At 38.8% G+C, this 21435-nt stretch overlaps 1 protein-coding gene across 10 annotated transcripts in view; it reads right to left on the bottom strand.

Annotated features, from left to right (window-relative positions):
- LOC143017477 (leukocyte elastase inhibitor-like) overlaps window positions 1-21435 on the bottom strand; it is a 67212-nt gene that overhangs the window by 22882 nt on the left and 22895 nt on the right. For 9 of the 10 annotated variants that reach the window (XM_076172264.1, XM_076172263.1, XM_076172257.1 and 6 more), the window contains exons 2-7: window positions 21343-21435; window positions 20508-20690; window positions 18933-19146; window positions 13701-13915; window positions 12415-12606; window positions 11026-11164 (exon numbers count right to left, since the gene is read on the bottom strand). The exon at window positions 21343-21435 is cut by the window's right edge and continues 37 nt beyond it. In XM_076172264.1, coding sequence (XP_076028379.1) covers window positions 11026-11164; window positions 12415-12606; window positions 13701-13915; window positions 18933-19146; window positions 20508-20690; window positions 21343-21435 — 1036 coding nt within the window. Of the gene's footprint in view, window positions 1-1539; window positions 2623-11025; window positions 11165-12414; window positions 12607-13700; window positions 13916-18932; window positions 19147-20507; window positions 20691-21342 lie in introns of those variants that run through there. The other variant, XM_076172259.1, reaches the window with a different exon arrangement.

Below are 21435 nucleotides of genomic sequence, written 5' to 3'. Positions count from 1 at the left end.
TGTTTTAAGATCATACATATCATCGCCATACTACGCTTGTACTCTCTTGCCACATCCCTCATGCACACTTCACTCATGTCTTTCTATTATTTTGTGTTTAATTTCCACTAACATCATACACATTTTCTTAGCATCACTCTCCTCTCACTTCCTTTCTTTGGATCCATGATGTGAAAAAACAAAAAGTTGAGTATAAATGCAGTAAACAAAGGCAAACACAAACACACAAGCAAAACACAATAGATGTGTCTGAATGTGGTGAATATGTGGAACTGAATGAAAAAAGGCAGCAGCCTATGTCAAATTAGGTTGGGAGAAGACACTGGAATACAGCTGGAAATCTTAACAAATTGTTCGCATGGTCAGTGAGATGGCAAATGAACTTCAAAATTTCAAAGTGCATGTTAAAAGTAGGTTAACACAACCCAGAGAGCAGGAATATCTTAGACAACACCTTTCTAGAGAAAACCGAGTGCAAGAGAGACTTGGGAGAGCTAGTGAGTCCTGACATAAAACAGTGCATTAATGCCAGCAATAGAGCTAACAGAGCATTAAGTTTCATTGCTAGGATGGTTGTAAATAAAAGTACAGAGGTAGTTATCAATGTCTAGCATTAGCTAGACCTATCCTTGACAATGCAGTACGGTTATGGTCTCCATCCTATATTAATTCATTAGAGTCACTACAGAGGAGAATGACCAAAATTATCAATGGGCTCAGAAACTTACATTATAAAGACATTTAGGCACCTTGATTTACACTCTCTGGAAAGATGTACAGTGTGAGGTGATCTAATACAGGTGTTCAAGTGGTCAAGTGCTCTAACAAGGGTGTTGTAGATAAAGTCATCATATTAAGACAGCAGGGCAGAACTTGTAGAGATGAATTTAAATTGGACAAGTTTTGATTTAAGAAGGAAATAGGCAAGAAATGGTTTACCAATACGGTGGTTAACAAATAGAATAGACTTAGTAACCATGTACTGAGTGCTGAAACTATAAGTTGATTAAGAGAAGAATAGACAACTTTATGGATGGGGATAATAGGTGGTAATGGACATAGAACTGCCTAGTATAGACCTTATTGTCTCTTGCGGTCTCCTTCATTCTTATGAAACTGTATGGGGCAGAGACTTGGAATGTAAAGGAGGCAGAGAGGAAAAACTTAAATGTGATTGAGGGGGTTATGAGGATGGTTGGAGCAAGAAATAAGGAAGTGAAGAGGAGAGGTGGTGGAAAGTGAGCTAGCAGATAGGGTTGATGAAATAATACTGGGATGGTTTCGGCACATAGAATGAGTAAAGAAAGGCTGGTAAAACGAGTGTGGATGGCAGAGGTGGATAGAGTGAACTTCAGGGGAAGACCAAGAATGAGATGGGTGAAGGGGGCTTCGAGTAAAAGAAGAATGTCTGTTAAGCAGGGAAAGGAGACTGTGCGTAGAGGATGGCTGTGAATAGATAAGCTGACATAGCCAGAAGGGATTTCTCATCTTCTTTCCACATGAGAGGATAGTAAAAAGGGATCACAAACGCTTCTTAGATTAGGTTTCCAATCATTTATTTCTGGGAAATTCAATTAGTTGTATGAAACAATTCAGTGCCATTAAATTATTACAATTCTTGTGGTCAATGATGGGTACTTGCATATGGTGATCCTGCAAGGACAGAGAAGTTGCCTTTTTTCAAAACCATCAACCACCACAACTTCTTCAGGAGATACAGCTCTGAGGGAACACTGTCTCTGGACTGGGCCCAGCATCTCTCTCTATTACCTTAAACTGTATTTCTTACGCTATTTTGCATATAGGTAGCTGACAATTGGTGACTGCTCCACTTCGCCTCCCATTTTTTCAGCTGGTGACATAGAAACTACATTGACAGAAGAGATCTCTTAGTTAAGGATAGGAGGGCTTTAAGAGGTCATGAGAACAAATTAAGGAAGATTATGTGTCTAAAGGATAAGAAGAAATACAGATTTCCACATAGATGCATTAATATTTGGACAAGCATAGAAGTTGATACAGCCCAAGCTGGAACAATAAATGAATTAAAATCTAAGTATGATAACTGGAAATCAACGATAGACTAAGCTGAAACTGTACATGAACCTGAAGCTAAGTAGCAGGAGACAGGACTCAACAAGCATTGTTCTTTTCCTATTTAGTACAATTAGGTTAGTACACTAATACAACAGAGTTGACAGTCCAGAGTTTTTTCCCAGAGAGATCTGAGGACCATTGCCAACCACTCCGATGCTGCAGGTTTTCTACATAGTGAAACTTGAAGCAACACTTGACTGATTATTACACTTCATAATTAAAAGTACATTACAGACATTTACAGCAAGTATACCATATAACATTTATTCACTGCATTTATGAAAATTACTTATACATAATTTCCCAGCACCTAATATAGGAACATTTGTTATGGAGAGCACAATTCCTTGGTCACAAAAGCCAAACAAGATATTTTCTTTCTGAATTAGTTCTGCTGTGGATGAGAAACCCTGCCCACAAAAAGCACAGTGCCAGATCTCTGGTCTTTAATTAAGAACATGAATGGGTGATCAGCAATGAAAGGTGGGACGGGTCGTGTCATTGCTCTACACATCATTATCATGCCTGAAATAAAGCAAATATAAGTTTAATTATTTTTTTCTATGTTGGACATACAAAATTTAGGTAACAAGCTTCCTAACCTACGAGATATAGTTAAAAAGGTATTGAATATTACTCTGTATCTAAGTATAATAATCTATAACTAGTGTTTCAAGTTTCAATGACTGGGAACCTATAACCTCAAAGTAGCCTGTCATAGTCTTGGACTCTTCCATAGCTCTCTCAGGGAAGAAACACTGGACTGTTGTATGTGCTGCACTAGAGTGTCTTAATTACATTTACCAAACTAGCATACAGGAAAGAAGCTACATCCTTGGGATCCTATCTGCTATTCTCCAATTATCATTCTTTTTTTCTAAATTAAGGCATGGTTCTGTAGGATTGACTATCATATAGGTTCCAACTTGGGCTATATAATCTTCTAGGCTATTCCATGAGTTCACACATTTGTACGGAAAACTACATTTGTTCACTTCCTTCAGACATATGGTCTTTTTAATTTTATTTCTATGATCTCATGATGGCCTTGGATCCTAAATATAAAAAATCCTCTGTTAATTCTAGCCAACTTCTTCAATAATCTGAATGGTGCAATCAAATCACCTTTCTCCCTCTTCTTTGAATATTGCATTTCTAGTACTTCTAATCTCTCCTTGTATGGTTTATCTGAAAGTCTGGGGATTATTTTGATAACTGCTCATTGTATTCTCTTGATTCTTGTTTATTTCCTGCAATTTCCATGGGGACCACACTTTTGCTCTATATTCCAATCTAGAGTGGATTCCATTCTATATTGACTAAATGCCTCTTCATCTATACAGATTGACCTCTCATTAACGGACGTTAATTAGCTGTGTTTGCGGTGTTTTAGCCGTGTTTTTGGTGCTGTTGTTTAGTGCTGTGCAATCACTATGCCACACAAAAACCACTCCAAATCAATGGATTATTCACATCAACGGACACCAATACCCCCTTTTAGTCTGTTAATGAGAGGTCAATCTATTGAAAGGACACATACTTTTTGACAATCCATATTTCTCCCTCCACAATTTGATTGATATATTTGTCAGGTGATACATTATTCCTTATCAACACTCCCAGATATTTCTTCTCGTCTTTCTAGTTGCTTCACACAGGTATGGGAAAGGAAGCCCGAGATGGGAGAAAATAGCGAAGAAAATAAATTGAACGAGGAATGTAGAGATGAGTCAGAGATTGCAGAAAATAGCAGAGAAGATAGGTTGTGCAAGGGATGTGGAGACAAGTTAATGGAAAATGTAGATGATATGTCAAAGGAACAAAGGATGCTATCAACGGTTCAACTGAATTTAAAAAATGCATGACTTCAAGCACAACGTGATTGTTAAATAGCTAGAATGAGTAGGGAAGGTATAGGTGATAAGATAGTCAAAGCCCAGAAACTCATCACTAAACTCAATGAGAATGAACCTGAAACATTCTTCTTATAGCTAAAAATGCTACTTCATGTTTCCTTTATAATATGGCCTTCCTGCCTTTTTTTTTTTTTTTTTTTTTTTTTTTTAGAAACCATTTCCTCATCATGATTGATAATTCTAAAAATAAATAATTATGGAACTATCAGAGATGCTATCAAACATCACTTAGAAATCAACTGTTTGATGATTGCCAGCATGGATTCAAATGGAAACGTTCTTGTGTGACTTACTCAAATTCTACGACACAGTCATCTTGAATTATGACAAAAGAAAGAATACAGATTTAATATATCTAGACTTTGCAGCAGTTTTTTATATCAAAAGACTTTTTACTAAATTAGCTTCACATGGAATAAGTGGTAGCCTATCAAGTTGGACCAGTAATTGGTTGAATGATCAAAAACAGAGATTTGTTCTAAATGGTAAAATTTCTAGATGGAAAAATGTTACGAGTGGAGTTCCTCAGGATTCTGTTCTTGGGCCACTTCTATTCATAGTATATAAATGATATAGACCACAGACTGAAATCTATTGTCTCCAAATTTGCTGATGATACAAAAATGTGTGGAATGGTAAATGATCACTTAAACCAGATATTCAAGAAGATTTAGATAAACTACAGCAATAGTCTGAAAAGTAGCTAATGAAATTCAACACAAGTAAATGCAAGGTAAAAAGAGTAAAAAGAAAAATAAGTACAATTACAAGTTATTTGGAAATCTGTTAACAAAAGGGGATAGTGAAAAGGATCTTGACATAATTATCAGTAATGATCTCAAATCATCTAGGCAGTGTACTTCAGCTTCTGAGAAAGCAAATAAGATTCTAGGAGAGATTGTGCAATCGTTTGACTTCAAGTCCATCTCTCATTAACATACATATACATACCAAAGGCTTTTTCCCCCTTATAAGGGAGATAGCCAAAAAACAAAGGCATAAAAACCATTCCCACCCATTCCATCCCTATCACTCTCCACTTGCTTCCCTCTTATCTTGGCACCTCCTGGATGACGGGTCATCCCTGCATCTTGTCCACTGCCCTGGGTCAGTGGCAGTGTCGCAAGACACAGCATATCCACAGAAAGGCTGCTTCATTAAATCAGCGACCCCCCTCTCCGTCCCCTCATGCAGAAAAGAAGACGGGGAGAAATCCCTTCGGGCTGCATCAAATTTATCTCACACATACTCCCTCACCCCCCATCCATTCAACCTCATGCATCACAACATCATCCATATACAACCATTCTCCATTCACCCCTGTCTTCTGTCCTCTCATGTCCTTCCTCAACAGACATTCCCCTCTTCCCCAAAGCCCCTTTTACCCCATCCATGCATCTTATCCTAGGTTGATTGATTGATTTATGAAATTTTTGGCTTGAAGGCCAAGCGCCGGAGTTGGTAGGCCATTCAGCGCCATCTCATCCTAGGTTGCCCCCTCATGTTCACCCCTTCCACACCTCTTTTACTAGTCTTTCTACACTCATTCTTTCCATATGTCCAAACCATCCCAATACTCTTTCATCCACCCTATCTCCCAACTCCCTTTCCACCCGTTATCCTCCTCACCTCATTTCTCACTCTATCCAGCCTAGTAACCCCTATCATACTTCTCAGACATCTCACCTCAAACACATTTAAACTCCTTCTCTCTTCCTCTCTTATGTTCCATGTTTCTGCCCCATACAGTGCTGTCGGCACAATCATTCCTTGATACATTAACAAGCTAGTTTGTCCACATCTGAATATGCCATTTCCGTATGGTTACCAAATTTCATTGAAGACATTGACAGACTGGAAAAAGTACAACAATGAGCAACAAAACCAATTCCAAACATAAAAAATAAATCATATGAAAATAGGCTAAAACATACCAATCTGTTTTCCCTAAAAAAGCGCAGACTCAGAGGTGACTTGATACAGGTATTTAACCCCTCCCATACGGTGACGCCTACGTAGGCGTCATGAGGAGCAAGTGGGTACGCGAGGCTGCCATATCGGTGTCTTGATTATATTTATTGTAGTTGTACCTGCATAACCTGGCTTCATCATATTTTCTATGGTTATCAAAATTCATGGGTGAAAGAGAGAACGATCAATACAGCGGTGACTTTATTTTTTATAATGCGAGTATTATGACGCAACATCATACATCTGGCAGCTAATGCTGCCTACGAGATTTTGGCCTGGAGTGAAGTGGTCAAGATTCTAAAGGGAACTGACATCATCAAAAGTGACAAAATTTTCACACTGAATGAGAATCCAACAAGAAATGGTCTCAAACTGTCAGGAAATAGATTTAATTTCGAAGTGGGTAGAAACAAATTTGCCAATCATGTAGTTAATGAATGGAATAAGCTTCCTGCAGAGGCATTGAAATGTAGTTCAGTTCGAAGCTTCAAGATTCATTAAAAAACCTAAGCAAGATGCTGTAATGCCTGCCATTTATTTTATATTTGTTTATTTGTTATTATTTGTCTGCTTATTATTATTTGCTTATCATTTATCTGTCAATTTATTACTATTTACTATTTACCTGTTTATTATCTAACTTTACCTATGTATTTATTTATATTATGTATTATTATTTATATTATAATTCTTATTTATTTATCATTATTATAACTTTTTTTTTGCACCCAACCTAGTTATGGACCAAAAGGTCTCTTGTCAGCATGCTCCTCCTTTGTAATCCCTTGTAATTCTAACTTCCAAGACTAGTTGATTACTTTGCCATAGCTTGAAATCTGAATTTTATTTTCATTGGACAAATCACATTCCTCTTGTACTTGCTCACCCATTTATGTTGACCTGTCAGTTGAAAGATGATAGACGAGTCTTCTCCAGCTACTTCTATCTTGATACTGTTCTGCCTCCTCTATGCCTATAATGTTCATTGCAACATTTCTGATATTCCATCTAACCATCTTTTCCGGGGTCTTCCTCATGGTCTTTTCTCAGTTGGTTTCCACTCCATGATTTCTTTTGCTCTGCTGTCTGGCTTTCTTCTCATATGTCCATACCATTGCATTTTTTTTTTTTTATGGTTAAGATCAAAAGTTCAACTTCTAATGTGGCCATTATGTCAATATTCCTCTTGTGCTGACCTAACTCAAACATTTTATCAATTTCATCTGTTACATCCAAGTCCTTTCCTAGAATCAGAGTTCATTTCCCTAACCTTCTGCATCTCCTGCTCCTAATGTACCTTCCATGAGGTGATGTGGTCTTCTCACCAGCCAAAGAGTATGACGCATCTAATCTTGTCAACTACATCTATGACAAGAAATTCTCTTTTTTCATAATTTTCACAATTCTTTTTTCTAGTCTATCTTTTTTCTATTGCTCCATGATCTCCTTAAACCAATAACTGCACAATAGGGTTTCATCAGTCATACCTATGGTGCACAATTGTTCAGGGTTAAAAAGTTCTCAGAAGAAAGTTTTACTGTTACAAAATGAAAGATTACATGGAAAAGTATAGGAAAACCAAACATTAGTTAATTATTTACCATAATTCAGGCATGACATAGGAAGGTTGCACATTTTGTCACTTCAAGGTAGCGGGCCATGATAGGTAGTAGTGATAAATTTTTGTGGTAAGCAAAACACCATGTACCTCATGCATGGGTGAGCAACAATGAACTTTTCTACTACTTTTTCTTACTTTGTTCCTCACCACTGCTACTTCAATCATTCACTCACTCTTTTTCATACTAATGTTTTTTGTGTAAGTTATCTTAGGTTTTGCACCTTGAAAAGTAAAAGGTTGTGGGTCATGTGGAGGAGACTGACCTACCCCTTTCATAATATCTAATGACAAAAAAGGATGCATAGGTGGGTAGGTGTTGTGTGTAGACTTGTTCACCCCGAGTTGCCAAACTTCATTCTAAGACATGTGGGAGCGAAATATAGACTTCCATGTTTAAAAAAATGCCTTTACATCATATGATGTATGTTGCGGTTTATGGGTTAAAATTACTGTATCTTTTATATCCTCATTTGCTGCTGACCTATTTCCACTTTTATCCATTTGTCAAAATTTAATTTTCCCTTTTCAGTTTAGCAATCTCTGCTTTCTGAGCTAAGTTTGTTCCTTTTTCTTGCTCAAGTTTTTGCTCTAGATAACATAATCTTGCCTCATGGGAGAAAATTAAACCTTAAAACTTTTCAAATCAATTACAATTTCACTTACCTCCATGGAATAGTTGCATCAAACTTGAAGCCTATCTTTTTCTTCTAATTCATCTCAAACACAACATTGATCAAATTTCTCATGAAATTACTCACCCTTGTTAGTTGGAAACCCTCAAAATTTGCCATTATTAGTGTAAACACAACAACAAAAAAGACAATACTTTGTAATGTAAACAAACTAAACTCAAATAATTCAGACTGTTGTCCACGGATTCAAATCGAGACATGGAATTATTTGATCAACATCACCATCACTGGTAATTCTATTCAGGTACACTAAATTCAATTTTGATATTCTGACACTGTTGAGTTGTACAATGGATGGAATGAGGATCAACCCACAAATCTAATCCACAAAATGGCTCACATAGCTTAGAGGATGGTACTGACAGTGCTGAAATCATAAGCAAATTCAAATTTAGGAAAAATTAATTGAAAAAGAGCAGTGGGCTCTCTGACTTTATCCATACACACCTAGCCAGTTTGCACAACATGAAATCCCACCAGGTCCTCAGTAAAACATATATCAACATGATTGTTGCCAATGCCACACCACTCGCCATGAGACTGGAGGACATGCAGCAGGCAACCTTAAAGGATATCTTGCAAAGCGTACCCAATGCTCTCCTGGGAAGACACTGGCCAAAGGGACCACCAGCTGGTGTCTGCCATGAAATGTAAATTGCCCTCTGAGCTGTCCAAGATGAACTGTCTGACACAACGGGCTGCGTGGTGATTCAGCATGGCACTCGACTAGAGGTACCCAAGGCCCTGCAGCATCAAGCTGTTTAACTCACCCACCAGGGTCATCAGGGCATTATGGAAACGAAACAACTGCTGCGCAAAAAAATGTTTTTCCACAGGATAGACACATAGGAGCTCATCAAATAGTGCATCCTGTGTCAAGCAGCCAACAACAATGTCCGGCCGCCACCACTTCAACCAACAATGCTACCTAAAGCTCCATGGCTGAGGTCTCAGTCAATTTCTGTAGACCCTTGCCAACCACCAAACACCTGCTCATGGTGACCGATGACTACAGCAGGTACCCAGTAATCAAAATCATCTCAACGATCTCAGCCCGAGCCACTATCCCAAAGATTGACAAAATCTTCATACCCTACTGTGTGCCAGAAACAGTAAAGTCTGACTATGCCCCACCATTCCAGGAGTCTGAGTTTTCTGCCTTTGCAAATGAACTCAGCTTCCAGCACATGAAAATAACATCTCTGCACCCACAAGCTAATGGAAAACATATTTTACGAGACCCCTCACAAAAGCTGTTTTGTGTGTGGCTGCCGAGAAATGCTCTTAGAGAAAGGCCCTCTACACCTTTCTCAGGAGCTACTGAGCAACACTTCAAGCAACAAGAGGTAAAGCTCCGGCTCACACGACCTTGCCAGAAATAACAACCACTGACAAAGGACAAGCTGAATTTGTGAAACAGAGGCCATGAAGGCTCACTACAATCACCAAGCCACTCCAGACTCCATGGACACAAGCGACACCATCCTCGTTCATCAGAGGAAGGAGATAGACTTACCACTTGATCCAGTGTCATACACTGTAACAGTGGTCAAGGGCTTTGTAATAATGACGGAGAATGACCAAGGACACTCAATGACAAGAAATGTCAGAAACTGTATACGAATTCCTGACCAAGGAGCACGAAATGGCTCTCTAAATCTAGCCAAGTCAAGAACTCTTGCATCTCAACATCAACATGAACACTGCCACCAACAGACCACATAGCAACTGATGGACTCCTGTGAGATTCGATGACTATTGTTGAAGACACAAACTACGTACATATTTTACAAACTGCAACTGGTCACAAATAATGCCATTAATAACTGTATATAAAATGTCTAGATGCTTATTTAAAGCAGAGACCTCTTGGCTGACTGTAAAAGGAAGTCAATGTGACTCAAGTCCCTTGTTGGAAAAAATATGCACATGTTTCACATGCAAATCTCATTTTTTGTTATATACATTTGTACTGTAAAGAAATTCTACTGCATGTTATATTTTGTATAACATTCATATGAGACATGGCTGATCCCTTGCAATCTCTGAACACAACACACACTCAACACAGTGTTAAGTCACAAGTTGCCACACTTTACAGAACTAGGTCCAGTACAAGCCTGGTTGTCTTTTCTAGTTCATAATGAATCACAACACGAGGGGTTTCACCTCTTTCAACAAAGGGAGGAATGTGGCATTGCTGGCCACTGAGGCTGCGTACGCATCATTTCCAAGTCCCTGGCCCATCTCTACTCAACCCTGTCCATTTGTATAAATAGCCCTGACACAGCTCATAGAGTCAATTGTTTTCCCAGAACCGAACCAAACACAATAAATGGTCTAACCATCATTCAACTTTTCAGATCCTCATTCAACAGCCCCAAACTGTCGTCTTTTATAAAGACAACCCTGTGGGTGGGACTAAAATCAGCACATGTGCTGGAGTGAACATTCATGAATAATGTTGGTAACCGGCCTAGATTTAGCTTCTTGGAACAGTCTCTGATTTGATACATAATCATTCCAGCAGTGCACCTTGATTCTCGATTCTTGAAGGTTATTGACACTAGAGACCTCAAAATACCCTTCAAACCCTAAAAGCAGAAGCACTTCTATTGATTAAAAATCTGCTAGATCACCAGTGTAGCATAAGTTAGCACAAACCAGTGCAAAAAGGCAAACAAAAAAATAATTCACTCATCAACCCTAAATAAACTGGATGACCCACCTGTGGCTGCTGCTGCCTCAGAACCTTCCTCATTGACCTCCACAAAAGATTTGTGCACAACCTTTGTCACAACCAAATCCTTTTCTCCACTGATCCCTGACAAATCACACCGATCATCAAACAATGTCGTCATGCCCATCTGAGGAAAAAAAATAAAAAGGAACATTATTCATTACTATAAGAGCTATTTCCTTGGACAACTAGCAAGGAACTATGATAAAATGGGTATTGGAGGGGTGTTTCCCTTATAAGACAGGAAGACTTTTGGTATATAGATGGAATATATTAAAGGAAATGGAAAACTAATGACTGACCCAGAGGAAGCAATACAATATATGAAAAAGAATGACTGCAACACATTGAAAGAAAATACAAAGAATTAACTTTTAATATGTGATGACTGATTCCAATGGATCTTGGATCTCTCACCGATCCATGTCCACCAACATCAAACATCACTATCTTCTGTCTTGTGCAAGTTCTATCCAGTTTTCTTGACCATCACTATTTCTCTTCCCCACCTCCTTTACATCATCAATCCACCTCATTTGAGGTTTTTCTGTTTATCTTCTCCTTTCCTCATGCACTTACATCACTTTTCTTGATTTCCTGTTCACGTCCATGCATGCAACATGCCCTGCCTATCTTAGCTTATTCCCCTTAACAACATCTATCATTCTCTCCTGTTTAGTCTCTTCCCTAAGTTCCCAATTGTTCCTTCTTTTCCAATGGTTTTCCTCTCTATCAAGGATAGGTCCTGTATTAGTTTTTAGTATTGTGTTTTTGAATATCATCAACCTTTGCTCCAATTCTTTTATTACCCAAGTTTCAGAGGCATATAAAGCGATAGGTTATATAATTGAATTATAGGTTTGTAAATTGGTTACTCAGAGGTACATCAGTTTGATCAGTACTTTATCCATGTTGATGGTTCTGTGAGAGTTACTCTGCAGAATCGCAAATACCTCCAGAAATATGTTCCAGTGTACCCAAACCATTCTAAACTTATGCAAGATCTTCTCAGCAGTACCATAGCCCCACAGCTTAACACATTTACTCCAGCTGTAGTGCCAGATGATACACCATCCAAACAAGGAACTTCAGAGCGAGAGACACAGACAAAGAGAAGGGAAGAGGAGAAAAATACAGGGACAGATAGATAAGTAGAGATAGAGGGGGGGAGGGAGGGATGGAGAGAGGAAGAAAAAGAGAGGGAGAGAGAGAGAGAATGAGAGAGGGAGGGAAGGAGAGATAGAGAGGGAGAGAAAATGAGAAAGAATGAGAAAGAGGGAGAGAGAGATAGTGAGGGAGGATGGGTGGGAGGGGGAGATGAAATAATAAATATAATCAGAAAAATTATAAATACTGTGGTGAGGATACTATCCTTACCTTACTAAGGGTTTTTTCTAAATCTTCATATGTCTCTTCCAGCTTGAATTTGGGAATGGAGACCTTAATTTTGTCATTGAATGTCAATTTTTTACTGATATCAAACAGATTGAAGTTATCCAATTTTTTCTCCATTTCTGCCAAGCCATTCTTCTTCTTTGGTAGCAGAATGATCATACTAAGACGAGATCCCTGAGGTGGTTATGCATATCTTGGTTAATATTCATCTACATTTAGAAACTTCATTACAATTATTACTGATTAACATATAGGCACAGCACTGTTACAATAATATCTATTACAATCATTGACCTTTCCATACTATAGACTCTAGAATTATTATGAAAATATGCTCAATCAAGACACTAAGGTACAATAAATTATACAAAATATCAACAACCAAGTAATCTTCACTTTGATCAAGTACTGGTTGCCAAAGTAAGAATCCTATGATCAATCATTTTATAAACTTTCAGTCACAGGTGACAGGCTTCAGTCCCTACATACTTATTTCAGCATAAAAGAAAATTTTAACATTTCATTGACAGTAACCTTTGACCTGCCTTTTATGTAAATGCAATGATGCTCAATGGCAATGATGCTCAATGGCTTTAATCTCTACTAAGTATTTCAGCGGCTTTGACCCATCATTTTTCGCTCATATTTCCGAAATAATCATTCACATCAGCATGGTATATTAGCACAGCCTAATTCACACCCGGCCATAATTTTTTACGTTATAGTGTATTCACAAGTGTATTTAATTACGGTGTTTACTCTTGATATTGTGTGTGTCGTAGCCGACACCCGTGAAGTAAATCGAACAAGTGAAGTTGGGATACACGAGGTAGTTTGTGATGACGTCACGACTTCACCTGTTCGATTTTCTTCACGGGTGTCGGCTACGACACACTTAATATCAAGAGTAAACGCCGTAATTAAATACACTTGTAAATGCACTCTAACGTCAAAAATTATGGCCGGGTGTGAATTAGGCTGTGCTAATATATCATACTGATGTGAATGGTTATTTCGGAAATATGAGCGAAAAACGATGGGTCAAAGCCGCTGAAATACTTAGTAGATATAAATATTCTGTTGTTCCTAAGATATATATAAATCAATTTCAATAATGTAATATTAAGTACAGCTGGAAACTAATGTTAAATGAGAATAGAAGTTTAGCCTTCAGAGCCAGAATAAATTGTAAAAATACTCAGAGGACATTAAGACACAACAAAAACATACTGAATCAGTGTACAATGACTTTAGATCAATAAATGCACCTTGTAACTTAATTCCAGTCCTTGGGCTTCTAAGTCTGCAATGAATCCCCATCTAAATTTTTTCTCTATATTCATCATATCCACATCAACTTTAGTAGCCTCATCTACCCAAAAGGGCTGGACCCGGGTGTTTTGGGGATCAAACTGATTTTCCCACAATCCTTTGAAGTATACTGCATTGATCAGCACCATCCTTGTGTCACTATTAAGTATACCTGAAAAAATAAATACATAAATAAGAATATCTAAAATGGTAAATGTGCTGGCTACCCTCCATGTAAGGGGGAAAAAGCCTTTGGTATATGTATGTATGGTAAATGTGTTAGTAGTCACTGGAGGCAACCACGCTGTAATTGGTATGCATGACTACCTGACAAATGGGAGTCCTGGGTTAAATTCCCAGGTACTGCTATTTTTTCAGTAATGCTCCCTACCCAACAATAAATAAATTAACAAGAAAAAAATATATATACTGCTCATTCAGAGAAGTATAGCAGGAACAAGTGATACATAAGCAAATGCTTACTGTCTTTATTGGTGTCTGGCATCAGGTGTGTAGTCGTATTGCTGGGTGAGCTAGTGAGGCAAGCTGCCTGCCTGACTGCCTTACATATCCTACATCCCCCTCCCACGATATTACTGTACTACATTCATGTAGAATATTAAACAGATAAAAAATAATGCATTTTATACAATTTGGAAAAGACTGACATACAAGCACAACTGAAGGACAGAAAATAATAACTTGGAGCAAGTGCTCTGTGGTACAGTTGCAGATATCAGAATACTAAAATTTGAAAAAGATTTTACACAAATTTACACAATTTGAAAAAGACTGATATACAAGTACAACCGAAAGACAAAGAAAATAATAACTTGGAACAAGTGCTCTGAAGTGTGCAAAAACCATACACAAATTTAAGAACAATTATCCATCCATGCTGCTTGACACCTCTCTTAGGACAGTATCTGTGATCATAATGGAAGTGGTGTGGATGTCTACACTTGTGGTAGGGGCGGTGTGGGTGTCTGTGCTCTTGGTGTTGCAAGGCTGATGGAATGGAAGCACCTTAGTGACCACACCTTGCTTGTCCCACACTTTGTTTGACTGGGTTTGCAGCCACACTTGGGTACCAAGTGCTAGTCAGGGAAGAGATTTGGGTGCTCCTTGTCTTGCAGTCCAAGTTTCCTGCTGCCTTGCCACCTCAAGCTTTCTCACATATAAGGTCTGCTGCCAGTGTACATCCACTTTGTAATGGTGCTTGTGCGCTGGTGTGCCATCCCATAGCTGCATGCCCATAGCTTGTTGTGCCAGAGACTTGTCTATATTGCACAGAAGTGTGTTGAGATATTGCAGCAGTGGTATTGCCTTATCAGCATCAAGGCCACCACTGGGGCTTGTCCCAAAGTAGAATTCACAGTTGCTTCAGCCTGGCCATTAGACTGCGGGAAGTGAGTGGACACAACTCTTCTCTCAACTCCCCACTTCCTGAAGAATCAACACATCTCTTCACTGGTGAGATTCGTTCCACCATCTATAGAGACAAACTCTGGTGTGCCCCAACTTTGGAAATATTTACAGAATACTGATGATACTATGCTTGACATAGCTCCAATGGGGAAGTGTGCTAACTTCAACCACCCAACAAGCTTGTCAGCGTATGCCACATACACCTGTCTGTCAAGCTAGAATAAATCTGTCATCATGTGTTGACATGGGTACTCAGGCATGAGCATCCATCAGGGTGAAGGGCCTGGCTGCTTGCAGCGACGAGTGGGCATTGCAAGTGGGACAAGCGTCTCTTTGCTGCTGCAGGTTGCCTTCCATGCCAGGCCAATTTACTTACTGCCTCGCCCTTCGTCACAGCCTTTCTAGGCCTTGGTGGCTTAGTTACCACACATCATCAAAGAGCTTCTGCAATCACTAAGCAGACAGATTCTTGATCATCTGTATATGTCACCAGCCCTTGTGACACTGCCAACCTGTCCCTGACTCCATAGTACTGACGAAGGCAGGTCAGCCCCTGGGCTAGGTGTGAATGCCAATCGCCTGCTGTCACTTTGGCAAAGAGCAGTTGATAATATGGGTCCTCAGTGGCTTCCTGCACTACCCCTGCATTGTCGAGAATGATGTAGTCACCGCTGTCAAGTGCAGCAACAGTTCCAGCTACCACTGCAGCCTCAATGTCTCTGACCTGTTCTTCATCTGTGGCATCTGGCAGTAGGCAGAGTGCAGGGTAGCATGACAGAGTCTGCTGCAGAGTTGCGTTTTCCCAGGAGACACTTGATCTGGAATCTATACTGAAGAGTTTTCTCTTTCAGAGAGAACAGCCTTGGGTTTACAATGTCCTTTGGTGCCCTGTCCCCTAAGAGTTTGAGTAACAGGCAGTGGTCAGTCATAATTAGGAGGTTATGACACCCAAGCAGGAACAGGCAAGAAATGCGGAGGCATTAGGCGACATCCAATGCCTCGCCCTCCATTGACACACAGCCTGCCTCTGCTGATGTGAGATGATGGCTGCCACACAGTGCAAGATGCCACTGCAACAACTACTATGGTATTTCAAAGCTTAGTGTGCCACATAAGGCACTCACCCATCTTTTGCCGACATGGGTTTGTTCACATCTTCCAAAGTTCCAGAGGTCAGAACAGTCTGGGTACCTGACAAGTCAACAATTGATCAGATTATATCACATCATATTTTGTGGAGCACCAATGTGAGTTTATACAGAAATTTCTTGCTGCCTATGTACATTTCAAGAAGACATCTGACTCGGTTCATTGTGAGATTCTTGCAAAGATTAATGACTTGATATCTGGCTTATACTCTGGGACAGAGAATGATGTAAAGTATGGAAGATGTGCCCAGCTTCTTTTCTATTAATTCAGGAGCGAGGCAAGGGTGTGTCTTCTCCCCAATGCTTTCCAACACCTGCATAGACAGGTATTAGAGTTGTCAATCGATGGATGACATTGCAGAACATCCACTGGCGTCACTTAGGTCAGAGACCTTGTCTTTCCTGATGATGCTGTACTTCTTATGGAGTAATTGGAAGTTTGATTTGATTTGATTTTGATTTTATTTTATTCGGATTCAATCATATACAGACGGTACTCAACTTATGTTTTAGTTACGTTCCGAACGGCCAAACGTAATGTGAAAATGAACATAAGTTGTTACAGTACGTTCCAGTAATGTATGACCGTTCATACTGTACTATACATCCATAATTTCTATTACTGTATCCTATAAAACACCCCTAAATCATTAATTATAAACATAACATTGTAAAATAACAACATTAATTTCAAATAAATTACATTCAAGCAACATAAAGTGAGATGGTGGGGGAGAAGGAGGAGGGGGAGGGGGAGGAGGAGGGGGAGGAGGCAAGGCACGTTCAGTCTGTCATTTGTGCCATGTAAACAATGGACGCAGCATCATGCGTAAGTATAGTTTGAATGTCTCATACTACGGAGAGCATGCTAAACTCAAAAATTCACTCGACAAATTTTTTTTTTTTTTTACACATTTTTTTTACTGTCGGTTCAAACGTAAAATCGAAAAAACAAAAAACGAATGAATGTAAGTAGAGGAGCATCTGTATACAATAAAATACAATACATGTAAGACTCATATTATACATAGTAAATACAATTGAACATCCGAGGATGGCACAGAAAGTCAAAAGACTCATTGTGGTCCTCATAAAAAATGACATATTATAACTAGGAAAAGATTGTCATAATACAAGCTAGGTTGACTAGAAAAAAAAGATGTCAAAATTGACTAACATGAAAAATATGACTATACTGACTAGTCCTGGTCACAGCCCTCAAGACTGCACAGGGTGGCAAGACTACTTGGACACCTGGTCTCCTAAATCAAAGCCAAGGTTTACGCATTTGGTGCCTTACTGGACGACACAGTTCTGTCTGTCCATGAATGTGGTGAGAACATTGAGGTCTTGGAAAGCATCACATATCTTGATGGTAAAGTACATAACAATGGTGGATCATGTCATGAAGTCCTTCAAAGGATTGGTATTCCCTATGAGGAGGACTAAGATCTAAATCCTTAAGTCACTTGTGCTCCCTGTTTTGTCGTACAGGTGTGAGGCATGTATGTTAAATGCTAACTTGAAGATGTGTCTCCATGTCTTGAATATCAAGTGCCTTCAAATAATTATGGGGTATTTTTGAAATGACTTTGAATCAAAGCAGGTACAGGGAGACCTCTCATTAACGGACGTTAATTAGCTTTGTTTGCGGTGTTTTTGCTGTGTTTTCGGTGTTTTTGGTGCTGTTGTTTAGTGCCTCCAATCACTATGCCACACAAAAACCACTCCAAATCAACGGATTATTCACATCAACGGACACCATTACCCCCTTTTTAGTCCATTAATGAGAGGTAGTACTACTGTTTTGTGAGATTCAGTCTAGATCCATTACCAGCATAATTCATGGATGCCAACTCTGGCTATGTGACATATTTTCCCTGATGTTGATACTATTCACAGGGCTGTCTCCACAAGAGACAACCCTCAGTGGAGGAAGTGAAAGGGACATCTACAAGACTGACTGGGCAAATTAATCAAACCTGTCAAGAGTTACTTGGAGCAGGAAGGGTGGCTGGACAAGAGTTTGCTCAGAGATACCATCAAAACTGGCAAGTGAAGCAAAATGCTCCCTGGTGTATTTTTCCAATCAATGATGTTGATGGATGCAAGAGAAATGTTTGTCAAACAGGGAAAAGATGAATCATAGGATAAAAGTGAAGCAAATGAAAAAAGCAAATAGAACAAGACTTCGAATGGTTGAAGGAATAAAGCAGCCTAAAGGGGTGTTCTTCTCTGCCCCCATAAACTCTGAGTGGACGAGGAGGTAGGTCATCATATAATGGACCAGTTGGGGTAAACAAGATTTAGCTGTTGGGCCTTGCTATGGAGGCATTGTGTTTCATTGCATTGATTGGTAGGTCATCATATAATGGAGCAGTTGAGGTAAACAAGATTTAGCTGTTGGGCCTTGCTATTGTGTTTCATTGCATTGGTTTTGACCCAACCAGTATGGTGGGGGACAAGGTTGATCCTTTATCCATGAAGTGCTAAGATGGGAGAGGCAATGAGTGGTTTTAGACGGATGTAGGGTGAATACAGAGTGGGTGTATGTTTTTGATTCAGCCGCCCCTCTTATAATGAGAAGACCCTTTGGTAGGTAGGATATCTTACCTTTGGGGATTAATTCCTTGATCTTATCTGCTGTTTCCTCTTGAACATAGGTATTTATTTCATTACGAACAGGTTCAGGATCATTGAAATTTGCTGACTTTATCAGACTCTTGAAATTTGTCTCCAAGACAGATTTGAACTCATCAAGAAGATTGTATCCCTCATGAACATATGCTGCATTGCTTGTGCTCAGCTTATAGTCTTCTGACACAGTCTGCAGAAAAAATAAAATAAACAAGAATTTTATTAATTAAACTATATCATCACACATCTCAAATTTCTTTAGTGAGATATATTACTGCAATATACAAAAGCAAGGTTTCATATCTCATATGTATTTATAGGAATGATTTATGGGAATTGTGTAAATTTAATAGTAACCCATCTATCATCATTCTTTTAGCTCAAAATGGCATCAGTCCATCTATTTACCATTAGCCATTAGTTCAAAATCTGACAACTAATTACTTAGAACTTTAAATACTTCCTTCGGACCATGTGCTTCTGATTCTGTCTATGTACTGTGTGAGCATAGAAAATGCAGAAACAGAAAGCTCATGGGTTTTTGTCTCTGTCTCCATTGGTCAATTTTCCTTTTAAATTTGTTTACATATTCTGATTGGACTATTTCCTTTTCTAGATTATACAGCTGTGTACAGGTGACTTCTGTTTAATGAGCAACTGATTAAGAGAACCTACACAAAAGGCAGCAACCAAAGTGGTCCCCAGCCTGGCTGATAAACCACATGAGGATTGACTAAAAGCAATGGGTCTGCCAACTTTGAAAGATAAAAAATAAAGAGGAGATACAATTACAGTATTCAGGTCACCAAGGAATACATTGACAGAAGAGATGTTTTGATTAAGGATAGGAGGGCTTTAAGAGGTCATGAGACAAATCAAGGAAGACTATAGGTCTAAAGGAAGTGAAGAAATACAGTTTTCCATATTGATGCATAAATACTTGGGATAGCTTAGAAAGTAATACAGCCCAAGCTGGAACAATAAATGAATTAAGATCTAAATTTGATCACTGGAAATCAAGGATATAGACTACATCGGAACTGTACGTGAATTTGAGGCTAGGTATGCCAAATCAGTGAATAGGAGATGGGACCCAACAAGCATTCCTCCTTTCCTGGACACTACAATTGGGCAAATGTAGTTAGGTAAATACTTCACCCATATTGTTACATCATAAAAGATTAATCAACTGAATACAATAACAAAAATTACACCATCAAAATATTGCTCAAACATCTACAATATTCTTTCACATGCATCCATACAGAAACATTACGTGAAAGCGTCACGAAACAATAGCCGTCCCAGGATACTTCTTTTGGGATGAAGTTAATGGAATGATCTGGCTCTGTAGAAAATGGTAATGCAACCACAGAAACAGCCCTTTGGTGTCTCCATATGGAGATGAGGGTGCTGACTGAATTGTTGTAATAGCACTGCTGAGGTGATGATTCCCATCAAAATCTATGTCACAGGAATACCAAAATCTACCCGTCACCAGTCCTAGGAACTTTTAATCAGGTGAAACTTAGCATACCTATTTAAACCTACCTTAAAATCTTTAATTATCTCTTCATAAGCCAAAAGGACATCATTAGTGTCTGTGGGCAGCTGCAGAACTTTTTGAATTTCTTCAGATGTTATTCCACGAGCCCCTGTGTAAACCATACTAATTGCAGTCATAATGCTCAGGGGTGAAAAGAACATATTTCCTGTTTTAGCACTGGCAAGTTCCTGAAATACAAATTACTCTTCAATCACATATGCTATTTTTCTAGTCAACTAAATTTAAATAATCTAATGATTCATGATACACATCAAAAGCTAAGAAGTTTATTATTTGTGATTATCCAAATAAAACTACACATGACCCTTCACTTAACAGCAGACCCCAATGCAATGGATCCTCAATTTAGCAGACAAAAAAATTCATGTCCCTTATAGAACCAGACAATGGCCCAATCATCCATTGCTGCATACAGTTGTCTGATCCAAGTCATTCATCTATTCTTGTGTGATACATCCATTCTTGTGTGACACTTTACAATGATACAACCCCTACTTGCACAATGCCACTCATGAAAGAACTTATTTCTGTTAATTTATTTCATATTTACTTGTGCGTATTAAAACTAATCAATAATACAATATTACCATATTTTCAGGCACAGCAAAAGAAACCAATAAATGTATACTGTACCAAAATGCCAAAAACAGCCATTTATCCATTATTTACCGACCGGGTCCGTTCTGTTTACATTTGGCAGTAACAGACTGGTTCTTGCATGCATTTATCCATTAAATGGAAGGTCAAGTGTATTCTTAGACAATACAAAAAAATTGTTTGAACATATATCACTAAGTTCAGGTTCCTAATAAAACTTACCTTATATAATGCCAAAGTGAAGGCATTTTGGGAAACAGCGAGCTTTTGCACTGCTTCTTGATTGGCGTATGGTACCATCCCAGACAATGCCAT

Source organism: Oratosquilla oratoria, chromosome 32, assembly GCF_046742065.1.
Source record: "Oratosquilla oratoria isolate Oo_2021 chromosome 32, ASM4674206v1, whole genome shotgun sequence".
Taxonomy (NCBI): domain Eukaryota; kingdom Metazoa; phylum Arthropoda; class Malacostraca; order Stomatopoda; family Squillidae; genus Oratosquilla; species Oratosquilla oratoria.
The sequence above is the reverse complement of the archived record's forward strand: the minus strand, read 5'-3'. Positions and strand labels throughout refer to the sequence as shown.